Below are 15906 nucleotides of genomic sequence, written 5' to 3' on the forward strand. Positions count from 1 at the left end.
TGCAAAGGGACTAGGGCCATGCCGAGGCCTCTCTCTCTCTCTCTCTCTCTCTCTCTCTCTCTCTCTCTCTCTCTCTCTCTCTCTCTCTCTCTCTGTCGTTTTCTATCAGTGTTTTGTTTACTTTGCTCTCTAGGAGGTGAGACGTATGGAGATAGCGTTTCTCTTTTAAGAGATATTGTTGTATGCATTCCTAGTTTTTTCTTTTTATCTGCAAAATATGATAATTCTCAAACATCTCCTCCATTTTTGGTCTTCTGTAAAAAAAAAAAAAACTTTTGTGCCGGCTTTGTCTGTCCGTCCGCACTTTATTCTGTCCGCACTTTTTACTGTCCGCACTTTTTCTGTCCGCCCTCAGATCTTAAAAGCTACTGAGGCTAGAGGGCTGCAAATTGGTTTGTTGATCATCCATCCTCCAATCATCAAACACACCAAATTGCAGTCCTCTAGCCTCAGTAGTTTATTTTATTTTATTAAAGGTTAAAGTTAGCCACAATCGTGCTCCTGGCAACGACATAGGATAAGCCACCACCTGGCCGTGGTTAAATTTTCATGGGTCGCGGCTCATACAGCATTATACCGAGATCACCGAAAAATAGATCTGTTTTCGGTGACCTTGATTATAGCGCTAGCGGCTGTACAGAAAACTCGATTGCGCCGAAGAAGAAACTTCGGCACATTTTTTGTTGTTATGGTTTCCAAAGTATTTCTAACCTATTCTTTACTTGTAATACACATGCTCAGGAAACGACCTGTCGTCTTTAACTTGACTTCTCTACCTACCGAAGTTTCCCTAAATCTGGCATCTACTTGTGGTATCCATTTTTTATGTGACCACGGACCCGTAGTTAAGACCATCAGTTAGACGCTTTTAACAAACCTCGGGAATCTTGTGTGAGCTTTGATGGTTCACTAGGGGGCCAGAAAATCCAACAGACTGAAGATATGAGTGATGCATGTTTTAGCAGAGGAACCTGCTTGTATAACGTAGGTAACAGATGCAAACGACAAAATTTTCGAAGTCCCCTCACCTCCCTTTGAAGCTTCCCCCTGTGTAAAATCACGTTGGTAACTTTAGTAATAAGATTCCCCTCTCCTCTTATCCAGCGGCCGAGGGGACCTCCGCCATGTTTTCAGAACAGTTTAGCCACCGACGATGCTTCATCTAATGCATGTCAAGTGCTGGTGCTCGCGGACGCTTTTTGCTCTTTTCAAAACGCAAAACTTATATAGCTTATTTGGTGAAAAAAAAGTTTTACTTCTATATTGTTTATCATATTTGTTTACACGGCTTGTTTTAGTTATTATTTTTTGTTTGTGCCGTGCATGGTTTATTTATTTATAGAATATGACTAAAATTTCTTTAGTTGCATATCAGATTTCCTCTCTCTCTCTCTCTCTCTCTCTCTCTCTCTCTCTCTCTCTCTCTCTCTCTCAGTTAGTGCACTGTAAGCTGTAGCTCCCTTTCGTCACAAACAAGGAATGAGCATTCGAACTTTGAACTGGGCGGAGGAAGGAACTTTGTAGTCCTCTGCCGTAAAAAACCAGTCAAGTTTCTGTTTACCTTTTCAATGAATTACATACCTGGTTGTTAGCTTGTGGGTAAAAAGCGAGAGAGAGAGAAAGAGAAAAGAGAGAGGTGGGGAATTGGAGGGAACGAGGAGAGACTTGGATTTGCTTCGCCAAAGTGTTAAAAACCGGGACGACCCCGATGAAATAATCTCTCTCTCTCTCTCTCTCTCTCTCTCTCTCTCTCTCTCTCTCTCTCTCTCTCTCTCTCTCTCTCTCTCTCTCTCTCTCTCTCTCCATCGCTAATGTGTTCAGCATAAACCTCTTTTACCCATTTCCTGAAATTTATGGGCAAAAGGCAACTGTCTCTCATGCTAGGTAATTAGTGATAGTTTTACTGTCTTATCTTGATTGAGTCCTTAAAAAGGAGAGACATGATTGTAGGCTTTAATCACTTAACGTCTTACTAAGTTGACAGCACTTTGTCAAGTTTATGATTAATATTTTACTGGTGTCGTTTTTTCTTTGACTATACCACCGTGATTTTTCAGCTTCCTTATTCATTCAACATTTCAAGTTCATGATTATTACTAATATTGCAGCTGTTAATGGCGTAATTTTGCAGTTTTTCATTTTTTCATCTGAACAACAACTGTTGAAGTGTAAACACACCACCTTTATAAAAGTATGCATTCAAACATTATATGAAAAAGTAAATGATGTTCATGAAACTTTTTTTCTATAAGAATTATCTTACATGAGACGCTGTAGATGAAATTTTAGTCTACTGAATACGAAATTTTGTTTATATACTCCGTTCTATACGCTTTGACAAAGGTATAAAGAAGAGCATGCAAATCTACTCTCCTTTGATCTGACGGCGTTGGCAACGACCGACTGCACAGCACCGAATTATAACCACAGTATTTCTCAGCTCAAAATAATTCAAAGGTGTACAAATTTTAGGTGAAGTGAATTTGGTGCCTTAACGTAATGTAATTCAAGAATTATTATTATTATTATTATTATTATTATTATTATTATTATTATTATTATTATTATTATTATTCAAAGGTATAAAAATTCTAGATGAAGTGAATTCAGTGGAACAACGTAATTTAATTGAAGAATTCTTGATTATTATTATTATTATTATTATTATTATTATTATTATTATTATTATTATTATTATTATTATTATTATAACAGGCACTTATCCAGTGACGAAAAATTACTATTACCGCGTTACAACAGACTACCATTGTTTTGAATGTTTAGAAATCAGATTGCAGAAAACCAGGGTCAGCAGAGGGAGATTCTCGTAAAACCCAAATGAAAATGACAGAGTAGCCTAAAGATACTAGTATATATATAAAAAAATGCTCTGATATACAGCCGTGTAAAAAAATCAGTTAAAACAGACATATTTCCAGGAATTTTATGACATTTTAGGGTATTAGACAGGAGTAATTCACAGATGCCATGTCTTCATTTTACTTCTGAGTTTTCAGCCTTGTGTAGGTGTATCTCAGTTTTGATTTCTTTTTATTATGTGTAACCATGTTTATTTATTCAACTATGTTATTATGAAAGGAGTTGTAGAAATAAATAATGCTTTTATATGCTGGCTACAGTTTTGTCAAAAGAAAAAGATAAAGACAGGGGACTCTAGTTTTTTCTAGCTTCTCAACGGTGCATACTGTATCAAGATGGTTTTTTTTTTTTTTTTTGTAAAAACCTCGGTGATAATACAAATAAATGATCAATTTTGTCGCTTTATTTGGCCGCAGGTTAAGATACAACGTGCTGCGAAAAGCCATAACCGAAAGTTAAACTTAGTAACCACAAGTTAAATTCACGGCCATTCGTCTACCCATGCATGGCGTTCATAAAATCAAGATTAGTCGCGTTGACATTCATAGGATAAGGTCAACCTCGGTGTCCTCTTCCTACAAAGGTATTTGCGTGGTTTGCTGAGCACACTCCTCCGCAAGGACGTCGTAATTCAGGTTACTCAGATATGTCAAGTTGTTGCACGTGGCACTGAAAAGGTGATCCAGCAAATTCTGGTCTTCCAGAATCCACAGTACGTCGCAGTCACACACTAGCCAGCTACCTGCAGTAATGCGAATGGTATTTAAATTGACTTACATGGAATATATATATATGTGTGTGTATATATATATATGTATGTATATATATATATATATATATATATAATCATATGTGTGTGTGTGTGTGTGTGTGTGTGTGTGTGTGTATAATCATGAAGCTACAAATGTCGCTTAATATCAAATTCACGCTACCTCGGGAGTATCCCGATAGGGAATTATCACCGAAGGGGAATTTATAAGTGATAAATGGATTGGTACTGCCGGGTCGCGATCCCACGACACAGAACTTATCCAGCAACTCCAGTCGACGTTCTACAACTGAGCTATTCCGAGGTAATGTGAATTTGATATTAAGCGACATTTGTAGCTTCATGATTGTATATAAATCACGGTATGATAAAAAAAATATCATATATATGTATTTGTTAAGTAGGATTCCCTTGTTTCTAAAATATCATTCGCTCACTTTTTGCTCCTTGTGAGACCATGAAATAGCAGAGGAATTTTCGTTTAAACATGGAATGTGTAGTGCAATTTTTTCTCTATTTGTTTCCGCTATCCTGGGAGTTAAGAATGACCCGGCTGCCGGTCAAATATTAATTCAAAATATTGTTACGTTGTGATTTCAAGACTTCGTCAATGTGATTGAAAGCCGAAATCAAGACTGAAAATTTTATTACATAACCAAAATGTTGATTTTGATTGGCTGAAACGGGAAATAGATAACCTTTAGAAATCAGAGAAATTCTTTTATTTTGTATAAATAAAAATGGGCAACAAGTCGTCCTCCTTTGTTGAGGGAGAGGACACGGGGAAGCTTCACAAGGCTTCTGAGTATCTGTTGAAATTTTAATAAACATTGTGACAAGATAAATGTTACGACAGACTAATCTGTCGGTAAACTGAATGTCAGTTTTTTTACGAAGTGCGAACCCTTTTATGTTTAAAGTCTGAATTTTACGTTAATTGGCTTTTCCAGTTATAGCAAACAGCTTTTTGTGCCTCATCTTGTCTGTCATTGTTATCTCCACATAAGTTACCTTATATTCTATGAAGCCAATGCCGTCTTTGCTTTTAATGACGGGATGCTGTCCCTGAGAGCTCTCATTGCTCTCTTTTGGTAACGGGGCAATAACGGATAATTTAAGTTACGAACAAAAGTTAGCATTTATCCAACTCTAATGATGGATGTGTGCTACTTATTTGCGTCTTTAAACATTATATATCTAAATAGTAACTGCTGAAATTCAATTCATCTTTCAGTCTGATTAAATATTTTTAGTTTATTTCCGAATATTTATGAAGTCATTTATATTATTGCTATTGGTTACCAAGGAATGTCACAGATTACCTACCGAAGACGCTAAACCATCCATATTCTGTCGATACGTTTCGCAGGACAGGTTCGAAGGCCTCTTCATACAGGTGCTTCATGTGATTCATATCAAAGTTAACCTTAGTGCTAAGACCAACTCCTGGGGGAAGGATACACAATTATCATAATCATTTCCAAATTTGGAGTTTCCAGGAAGTTTGAGGGATGGGAGGCTGAATTTTGCTCTGTAAAGGATTTTGTTAAATAAATGATTTCTTGGAACCACTCGACAACAAAATCATTCAGTGGAAGATAGTTTTAAATTTCTTAGTCCCTAGCAATAACTCTAACGAGTCATTGCACAGAATACAATAACGTTCGTTTCAATTATTCTAACCCTTTCCTCCTGTTTTTTCTTGAGTGAATAAGGAAGGAACAGACCACTCTTTCCCAAGGAACATGCCCCTCTTTCCAAAAAGGTCGTGGAAACCAAACAGTGAATTATATCTGAAGCAACAGAGGGAAATAATCTGTGAGAAGCATTTCTCCTTTTCCTGGAAGGTCGTACAGTTTTTCAGCAAAAGTCTTGAACGATCGAGTAGTACCTTTTCGAAACAGGGATTATTCGGGTGACTCCCAGGAACTTACTGTACACTAGTGGGGGACGCAAAACGCTTTCTTCGAGCAGATTTCTGTTTTTGTATATATTCATTAGCGTATTTCTCCATCTTGAGTATAATGTAATTCTACAAACCCATTTCGTATTACGCACATATATTCACGTTCGCGCATCATGTATGTGTGTGTGTGTGTGTTTAGTAAAAGAAATGCGTTCACTGTTGTTCCCGTCTTCCTTGTCATGATTTCCCTCGCTCAAAAAGACAATTATAACACAAGCCTCCTTGACACTTTCATGAACTTCCCCTAGAAAGAAACTTGCTCTGCCTACCAGCACGACTGATTGACCGTGAAAGAAACCAGCAAAGTATTGCATGTGCTGGTAATCATCTCGCCGACGTGTCTTTGCGTAACTATGTCCATTTTCCTGTCATTCATTCTCGTTTTATTTCTACATCTCAGCTTCGAGTTTTTCTGTTCTGTACTATCTTTGCTCTTGCGTTTTAGTTCTACCTTTCACTAGTGAGTTTCTATCCGTTTCTCATGAAGTTTTTTATTACCCAGCTATTTAATAGGGTCTTTCGTGTTGTTTTTTGCAAGGTCCTCATTTCGCTTATGCAGAATATCCATGAGACTCTCATGACACTAATAAATAATAGTAATATCAGTAATAGTGTTAGTCTTTTCATGTTATTGTTGCTTTTACCAGTTATTGATAGACTATTGCACATTCTTATTTCTAAAAAAATTTTGTTAAATAAATTAATTTTACTTTACTAGCCTTTTTTTATCTCATGTATTATATATCTTTTTTATATGATTCGATATTCATGTTATTCAGTGATTAGATTATATTCCAGCCTCTCTCCCCATTCGCACCCACATGCATTGAAGACACAAAACATATTTTTAAAATTTCCTTAAAACTACTCATTTGTAAGTGCAGTAAATGCGAATACTCAAGACGCCTATTCGAGTACCCGCACATTTTAGAAAATGCCTCTTCAAACTTGGTTTCATAAAACCGAAAAGATCATTTTTAAAAACTCGTGAGGTCTTGTGAATAGGTCTTGAAAGTACATTCAGATGTGATAATTGCAGATTTTAGCCAATCGATTATTAGCTTAGGGAAAATTAATTTGTAAGGGTACAAGTTTAACCAAATAATTTGGGTTTAGAATTCTGTCAACGTGTGGGTAATGTGTTCTGTTACTGGTCCCCATTGTTTTGTAAATTCCAAAGTTTCTGGGAAGGCTATGACATTTTTTTTTTTTTACCTTTCTTTATTGATGGAAATTTACCTCAACCTCTCTTCAATTTGCTAGAGCAAATTACCCACTGAAGAGACAATAAGGTCCAATGCAAAAAGTATTCTTAGTTTCTGGTCATAATGAGGATCATTAACGTTTTTTCCTCAGGGTTTTCCCCTTACGGAGTTGAGTAGCTAATGAGTTCTCTTCACTGTCTTCCACCTGATTTACGTCTGCCAGGACTATTATCCTGGGCCAAGTCTTTCTCTGTGACCTATGTCCGTGGTCTTCTGGACATTTCCGCTCGTCTGCGTCGCCCAACTGTCAGAGCGAGAATATGCCTAAGTAACATTTTGCATCTGTCACCCTTGTAATTGCTTCTGTTCCAATCTCATTACTTCCCCAAACCTCTAAACCCTTTCGATCTATGATTTTCTATCTATCCTCCCAGACTCTCTCTCTCTCTCTCTCTCTCTCTCTCTCTCTCTCTCTCTCTCTCTCTCTCTCTCTCTCTCTCTCTACAAAATGTTTTCCTTGCGTAGGTGGTATGAGTGAGAGGTGTTTGAGGCTGATGACGTCAAGTAACGTCATCCCACTCCCAACTCTTGAGATCCCAATTAAGTCAAATGACGTCATCCCTCGATTTTTTTTTTTTTTTACATTTTGTTTGTTTCCAGTCAGTAACATATTGCAATATAGTAACGTATTAAGTTTTAATGGGACACCAAAACTACCTTGATAACATGAAAAGTAAGTGTACAGCAAGCAATGCATGCAAGGAGGGCATTGCTCTGTCCATAATCGGTCAGAGCATACTGTGCCACAGACAAGTTTTGTGACCCTCCCCCACCCCTCAAGTCTCAAAGGACAACGAACTAAGGGAAAATGGTCAGATCTTCAGTGTCTCTAACTCTGTCTCTCCCATCACCTCCACCCCCCGCCCCTCTCTCTCTCTCTCTCTCGACTACATGCAGCATCTGCATAGGAGGTATAACAGTATAGATCCTCTGATAGAGAGAGCTGAGGAGAATATGTCGATGACAGGTCTTTTGAAAAATAATAGGAAGAGAGAGAGAGAAAAGAAAGAGGAAATAAAAAGGAACAAAGATGGAAAGAATCCCATTAATGAAGTCAACGAACGGGATTTTACATCTTGGGGACGTTCAAAGAGAAGAGCACGAGAATAAAACTTTCTCGGAGGAAGCCAGGTGTAAAATTGACTTCAAAGATCGTTTCCGGAAGTGCGTGTCAAAAGCAAAGAACTGAAGGATGGAAAGAAAAAAATCTTAGAAAGCAGATAAAAATGAGAGGACAATAAGTCAGGCAAGAGGGAACCGAAGTGAGAAATATGGTAAAAAAAAAAAAAAGATGAAAATATCGTCCTAAACGTGGTATTCTTTATATTAGTAGGAATAGGATGGTTCGCAGGAAAGTTGATTAAGAATGATGGCAGCAATCTCATATACATAAAGTAAGATAGAGAGAGAGAGAGAAAGAGAGATGAGCTGTTGACCCTTCTTTATCTCTGTGTTAGTACATGCATCGGTAGTTTGTCTTCGACCACATTAACAAAGGTGGTCTACATTTCCTGAGAGAGAGAGAGTTACCTAATATTATTAAGCTGTCATTAAGATTAACGTTGTTCTGGCATCAGGTCCAATGAAAGCCTTCTTCCTTCGCTTGTCATAAAAGGGAAGAGGACACAGCAACACTATATAAACGTCATATTCTCTGATCCAGAGCGATAGCCCTCGAGAAATGGCTTTTTAAATGCATTAAGTGACGCACCGCCAGGGCTGACCTGTTTCTGAAAACATGGCGGTCATCTTGCGGGAAGGCGAGGAGCGGTAATCTTATTGCTGAAGTGGCGAACGTGATTTTAAACAAAAGGAAGTCTCAGAGTGGGAGCCAGAAGACACAAATTTCCCCCCTGCGTGTGTTATGCAAGTCGAACACGGAAGCTCCTCTGCTAAAACCAGATAGCAAGTGAAGGGAGGACCAACGCAATTTGCTTGCCTGGGAGTGTGAAGAGTTCCAAATAAAGCTGTGCAGTAGTAAGAGAGTGAAGCAGTGAGAGAAGAGATTGTTTTTTAAAATAAGAATAAAAATAAAGATTACAATATGTGGAAAATGTTTAGCAAAGCCACGCGCTGTATTGGAAATAATTACTTGATGGAAAACGAACGGGAATTATACGCCTCTTTTGGAAACCAATGACTAGGTTTGAATCAGCCACAAAATAATTATCGTGAGAATTAGTTTTCCAGGGCATATCTGGAAAGGAGAGAGAGAGAGAGGTGGGGAGGTTGGGGGGAGAAATGGCTGGTACATAAATGATTCTCTCGGAAGCGAAAAATGAAAAACTAATTCAATTCATACCTACTCTCCTTAACAAAGAAGCCATTTCGTCTTCCAAATGGATGTAATTTGGGAAAATTTCGGTGGTTCGTTTGCCAGCGCTGCATGTTTTAGAGAAATCTTTCCAAACTGATTGCAGTAAATGGTTCTTCTTAACTTAATTTGCTTGGGAACTTATTGAAGATAGGTTCACAAATGGAAAAATGGAAAGTTTTTGTTTGAATTAAAACATTTAGTTTATGATTAGTTTATATAATGTGTGAGCAATACCTTCTCCATCCATATTGTTACCAGACATAGAGATTTCTTGCAAAGGCTATAAAAAACATTATTTTTTGGTCCATTTTATCAATAAATAAAAAACTGCGCAATGCTCTTGATCGTCAGTATTCGTGTCATCTCTCCTAGCGATTTAGCTTGTGTCTTTGGCTTTTTGATACATTGACGTCTCTCGTCCGTGCAACCAAGGCTTTCATCTAGAATTTTGTTCAAGAGATCTGTTGATGAGTATGCGAGCCCTCCTTCAATCAGTTACCTTGCATTTCAGTGTGTTTGTTACTGAATATATCACCATGTTTACCAATCTCTCTTTTAGCCCGTTTGCTTGCAATTGGGGTTTAGTCACTGAACTTTGCTAATTTCTTTATTTCTCCCCAACCAGTTAGCTTGCGTCTCAGGATTGGTTATTGAAATCTATAAATGTTTTTACCATCCCGCCTCCTCCAGTGATCGTGCTTTTGGGCTGTACTAATATAGTTTTTCATCTAAGGTCTTGTGACAGCAAAGGAAACTTGTCGGTCTCTGCAAACAGCAAACACTCACATTTAATTCACAATTTCTTATCATACAAATAAGGCGTCTGCATGATTCCCTCATTGCCTCAACCATCAAAATATTTGCAATCAGTACCCTTATTAAACTTGACGTTCACTCTGATGAAGTTAATTGTTTTCATCTGTGTTGCCATTACCTCTGCCACGGAGATTATATACAGTGCGTATTTACGATCCTCTGCAAGGGCAACAAGTAATTAGATACCGGGAAGTTGTATCTACATAAGTGATCTTTTGTGGAAGGAAAGGGATGGTCTGTCCAGCCGTAGTTTAGATTTGGGTCTAGGGACTCTCTTGCTATTGTTATTACAACTTCTTGAATCAGTTTTTCATCATATATTCATGAAATGGGCTGAAAATGCGGATAACCCTCTGAATATTTGAATATTTAAGTATTATATGAATACAAAACCCTTCTTTTTCAAGGTCACGACGTCACATAAGTAGTAAAAATCTTTAGGAGTCGTACGCGGTTGTTCTCTAAATATAATGAATTTTCAACAAAATGTAAATACCATTCACTTACGTTTATATTTTAATCACATTTTAACCGTAAAGACTTTGACTTAATTGGGACAATCTGAGACAAATATTAATTTTATTAATTTTTATGCACCGACATAATTATATAAAATGAGAAACAGGACTATGTTAAACAGAAACAACTCTCCTCATGTCAAAAATTCATCATTTCAAAATTCACTTCAGCGAACGTCATTTCTGACGTAAGGTAATGGAGGATTTTTATGATTCACACAGCTAAAAGAAAAAATTAGAAATTTTACCTTACCTCGAAACATGTCTACGTCGGTGGTGCGCGCATCGAGTTTTCGTATGTCCAGGCTTCGCAATATTGGAGTGGAGAACCAAAAGGCTCCAGTGGATATGTGCTGTTGGAGAAATGGATAGACAGATTGATAGATAGAGGAAGAGATAGAGAGAACGATAAAAACAAAGAGAAAGTGATAGATGGAATTTTTGTAAAGAACAACAGCGTTGGATCGGAATGGACAGAGAGGAATGCATGTGGGCGTGAGATTATTAGGCGACGTAGAATGTTTGTATAGAGGAAAATCGTTAAATTACAGTTTACAAGCGCCGCAGAGAGAGAGAGAGAGAGAGAGAGAGAGAGAGAGAGAGAGAGAGAGAGAGAGAGAGAGAGAGAGCGCAACTAAAATGAAAGTAACTGAGCAGTTCAAAAACTTACAGTATTGAGGCTAAATATTCTGTCTTAGTTGTGCAAGGCTTTTAAAAAACTTGTTGCCATTGTAATAAAACGTGCATTGCGTGAATAGGTAAATCCGTGGCAAACATAAAAAATCAGCTTTTGTTCATTTTAGCTTTGTAAATTTAATGCATTAACCCACATTTAGAGAACATTAAACAGAATTATAATTGAATTATTCAATAAACCATTAATCTTAAAACATAAGAATATTTCATTTCATAGTTTAGTTTTTAAAGGTGAATGATAATGTGTATGAATATTATCGGGAGAGAATTTATATCATATATGGGACCTAAAATTTCCATGATATTATTTTACCATGGAGATTGAATAAGTGTTTACTGTTAAAAAAAAAAGACACCATACATATGTTGAATAACGATGAATTCCATTTTTTTAATATTCTTCATACCATTTCATAAATGAAGGGTTATATTTTGAAAATAATTACATAATTACACTATAAATTACGGCGGCTCAATTATCCAAAATGTATGAATACTTTTGGGAAAGGGGCAACGTAATTACAAACATATTTACGTAAGCGAAAAATGCGTAGAAGCAACGAACGAAAAAGTTTATTTTATAATGGCAGACACGAAATGCCGGTAACGATTTCACATGCAGTAGAAATACTTGCATAAGGGTTTTCAAAAAACGAAATAGACACAGTTCCCAAACGGCCTGAAAATCTTTTATTCAGGATCGGTTTCGCATGCTCTTTGAGACTTGGCAAGGTGTTGCAGCTGTGTTACCTGATCTACAACAGCGCTTGTATTTCTTGTAGGTACTTTTTGTTTTGCAGGATTGCATTTCACACACACGGATCTCTACAAGGTATTTGCTGGAGTTTTCATCGGCTTGAGGAAAACATAGTTCACATTCTTGTTTTCTCACGAGCAGTGGTTTAACAACAAATGATTTATTTCCCCAGCTATGTCAGGCTTAGAAATTTTTGAATACAATAACATTTATATTATTTATCTAGTAACGCTGAAGTCTTTTATCATAGGAATAAACAGTTTTTGCCATATTATTCCTGTACTAGGCTACAAAGTCAGTTCGTATTTTCTTCAATAAAAATATTGTTGACTTATTTTGTCTTAATCAGTTAGAACGCCCTGGTTCATCATCCTATTATTATCGTTCTTTTTATTGTTATTGTTTGAGCAATTTTGCCATTATAAAGGTTATTTTTATCAAATAAATATCTTATACCCGGAAGGGATAAGCAAATGCAGAAACGAAAATTAAAGTCAATAAAAATGTTATAAATTTCATCAGAGGACTGAAGGATGAAAGTTATCATATAAAAATGCAAGTAACGATATAAAAAAACAAGTAAAATAAAAAAAAAATAACATCACTTCTGCACACCTAACATGGTATAAATGTTCCCAGATTAGTCTTACCTTTCAGTTGGATTAAAAAAACAAAATCTTAGTTTCCAGGTATTTCTATTCCCTTCTTCATTTTCAAACTTGAAAGATGAAGTGTAGTAACAGTGAAATCAACGTTTATTTGCAAAATACTTGATGCTCTTTTTATATCCTGATCTGTTAGAAATTTCTCTCAATTTTTATTTGCACGAATGCTCTTACATAATTCTGGTAACGATATTTTCATATTTCACACTACCTTTTCCAGTTCTATATAGTTTCAGCATGATATTTGCCCTCCCTTTCATTTTTATTTTATGCCGAGTGTAATAGTATTTTCAGATTATATATATATATATATATATATATATATATATATATATATATATATATATATATATATATATATATATATATATATATATATATATATATATATATATATATGTGTGTGTGTGTGTGTGTGTGTGTGTGTTGTGTTTGTGTGTGTTTTTGCGTGCATTTTAGTGCTTGTGTTGGTAAAATAAAATTGTTAAATTCTTGACTGAAATTCGTGTATAGTGTTGGCAGAGAATAAATGTTACTTACATGTAAAATTGACAGGATGTTCGATAATTAGTCTTAGAGGGCAACGACGTGGCCTTCAGGATATTAGCCTTTTCTCAGAACGTTAAACGTTCAAAGTTGTTTTTATCATAATTGTTGATATATAAATATATATATATATATATATATATATATATATATATATATATATATATATATATATATATATATATATATATATATATATATATATATATATATATATATATATACGTTTTTATTGCTGTCTGAAAGGAACAAGCCAGAAAGGGCATTAAATTGTTGAGTAGGCTTCTGCTCTATTTGATGATTATATGTAACAAAAAACTATATAAAGCATCAGCAATTAAAGAAGATTTTATTATATTTTTGCCAATTACTTGTATATTGCATTCGTTATATGTGCTCCGATTCATTTTAATATAATTTTTTATTATTTTTATTCGTAATTTAACCATTTGACATGAATGGGAAGCATGAGCTTGTGGAGAGTTTTGCAATAAGTATTATGGGTTTTTCCGTGGTAATTGGGCTAATTAGCGGTGTTTGGAGAATTTGCGATGAAAGATTGAGTACTCAAAGCTTGGAAAAGGAAATGGCCTCGAACTCCAGGCAGAAGTTTAACATTCAGCTGACATGTACCAATTAAGGAAGGAGATTTTGTCACTGAAGTACAAATTAGAATATTCCCAAGGTTATCTGTACTTACAAGGTTATTGCTACACTAACTATTTTTCCTGAAGGTCAAAGAAATAGCCGTCTTGTTTCTTGGACCTTCCTATATTGCTTATTTTGAATGGTATAAGTCCAAGTTTATGTCTGTTTTTTTTTAACAAAATGTTTCATTCATATTTATTGTTTTCAGTTTTTTTTCATGAACATCACCGATAGTGTTCCTGTTGCTAACCACCAGCCCCTTGCTAAACCTATTGGTGTCGGCAGATATGAGGGCTTAATAGTCTTTTTCTTAATTCCTGAGTTTTTCGTGAATTTACAGTTAGTAAGTATGATTGCTGTAACACTTTTTGTATTCATAAGATCTTTCCCTGAGTTTTCAGAACCACAATTTGTCCCTCTAAATTACACACAAGCATACACGAATAACTGCCGAAACAAACGTTATGTTCCTATTATTGCCATATACTTTTTTTCATATATCAGCGTAGGATATCCTATTAGACGTGGACAACAAAGCTAATACCTGACAAAGACGGATTAACGACAGAGAGAGAGAGGTAGTGTGGAGTTGTATAAGCGTATTAGCAAACTCCTCATGACCGACTTTCATAGCTTACGCTCTTGGTGAAAATTCCCCGAGCCATATATAGGCAAAAATCCCTCTCTACTTACCCCTAGCTTATTCCCTTGCAAGTAAATGACTTCTAGTTGTTTGAGGGGTAGAAAAACACCCTGCGGGATGAAAGATATGTCGTTGTAACTCAGGTCGAGCACGCCTAAGTTTTCCACTGAAATTAAGAAATATTATTATTATTATTATTAATGATGCGCCCAGTTCACAAGAAATAGTCCTGAGAGATCTGAGACATATTAAGAAAGCTTGCACAAGATAAATTACACTAAAATGGAAGTTAAATAGAGTGAAATAGTCGATAAATTAATCGAAGTATAAACAAACAGAAATACATTCACATATAAACAATAGCTGGTAAATAATTCACAGCATGTTATTTTGTGGACATAAAAGAGCCGTTTTACCATTGTCCAAGAGGAAATGTGTACAAAAGATAATATAAAGAGAATGATGTATATTTAATTGTGTCAAATACTACAGTATACCGTGTAACCAAAGGTGTAATCATTCCCACGTACTCAAGTTTTTTGTTTATTAGTGTAATGAACCTTATCTTTTGACGGGTATACAGAGGTTGGATAAGGCTCACAGGTGGACACTAATAAGAATTTTTTCCCATGACATTGAGAAAAGAGGAAGAGAAGGAAAGAATCCCATTAACTTACTGAGTAGATTCAACAGACTGGATACTAAAATGCGAAAGAGAAAATAATTGAAATACGTGTAATTAAAGTAATTGATTATTCTGGCCAATGCATGTTAGATCCAGCCATAAATAGAAAAATAGAATTTAATGTCAACGGCCTACCACGAAAGTTTATGGTAACTTACGTGAAATGAAAACGTCAGACGGCAGACTTTTGATGAGGTTCTTTCCAATGTACAGCGTGGTGAGAGGTAATGTAGGCAAGCCTACGAAACCCTCAATGCTGGTGAGTTGGTTGTCACTGAGGGCGATCATCTGCAATGGAAGGGTTCTGAGAATATCATCTGAGGCCAAGAAATCTTGAACATCGGTTGTGATATGCTATACTCTTAAGATCTCTCTGTCTTTTCTTTTAATTATTTTGTTACAATGCTGATCAGAACATCTGGTTTTAGGTACGAGGTATATCATTAAGCAATACATACCCAATGTACTGAATGGGTACGTTTTATCTTTGAATTTTAGGATTATACTGTTTATCGAGTATATTATGCCCATGAAGCAAGTTTTGTTCATTGGATGCACTTTGTTCAATTGGTTTCTTGTTCGAGACCATTGCCTGAAGAACTCAGATCTTAATGTACTACTAGTTTCTGAAACACATTTCCAGTTTAAAGTTAGAATTTTTATCCAAATCACGCTTTTCATTGGATTCCGTTTTCTCAAATGTCTGTATAATGTACGAATTTACATATCTATATA

At 35.9% G+C, this 15906-nt stretch overlaps 2 protein-coding genes across 10 annotated transcripts in view; one reads left to right on the plus strand and one right to left on the minus strand.

Annotated features, from left to right (window-relative positions):
- Positions 1-15906, plus strand: part of LOC136849181 (uncharacterized) — a 1024479-nt gene that overhangs the window by 910342 nt on the left and 98231 nt on the right. The window lies entirely within an intron of this gene.
- The window catches only part of LOC136849178 (oplophorus-luciferin 2-monooxygenase non-catalytic subunit-like), a 30036-nt gene continuing 17398 nt past the window's right edge, over positions 3269-15906 (minus strand). Inside the window, exons 5-9 of one of the 2 annotated variants that reach the window (XM_067122291.1) lie at positions 15330-15459; positions 14537-14652; positions 10785-10884; positions 4972-5095; positions 3269-3618 (exon numbers count right to left, since the gene is read on the minus strand). In XM_067122291.1, coding sequence (XP_066978392.1) covers positions 3456-3618; positions 4972-5095; positions 10785-10884; positions 14537-14652; positions 15330-15459 — 633 coding nt within the window. In that variant the 3' untranslated portion in view covers positions 3269-3455. Of the gene's footprint in view, positions 3619-4971; positions 5096-10026; positions 10173-10784; positions 10885-14536; positions 14653-15329; positions 15460-15906 lie in introns of those variants that run through there. The other variant, XM_067122292.1, reaches the window with a different exon arrangement.

Source organism: Macrobrachium rosenbergii, chromosome 20, assembly GCF_040412425.1.
Source record: "Macrobrachium rosenbergii isolate ZJJX-2024 chromosome 20, ASM4041242v1, whole genome shotgun sequence".
NCBI classification, from domain to species: Eukaryota; Metazoa; Arthropoda; class Malacostraca; order Decapoda; family Palaemonidae; genus Macrobrachium; species Macrobrachium rosenbergii.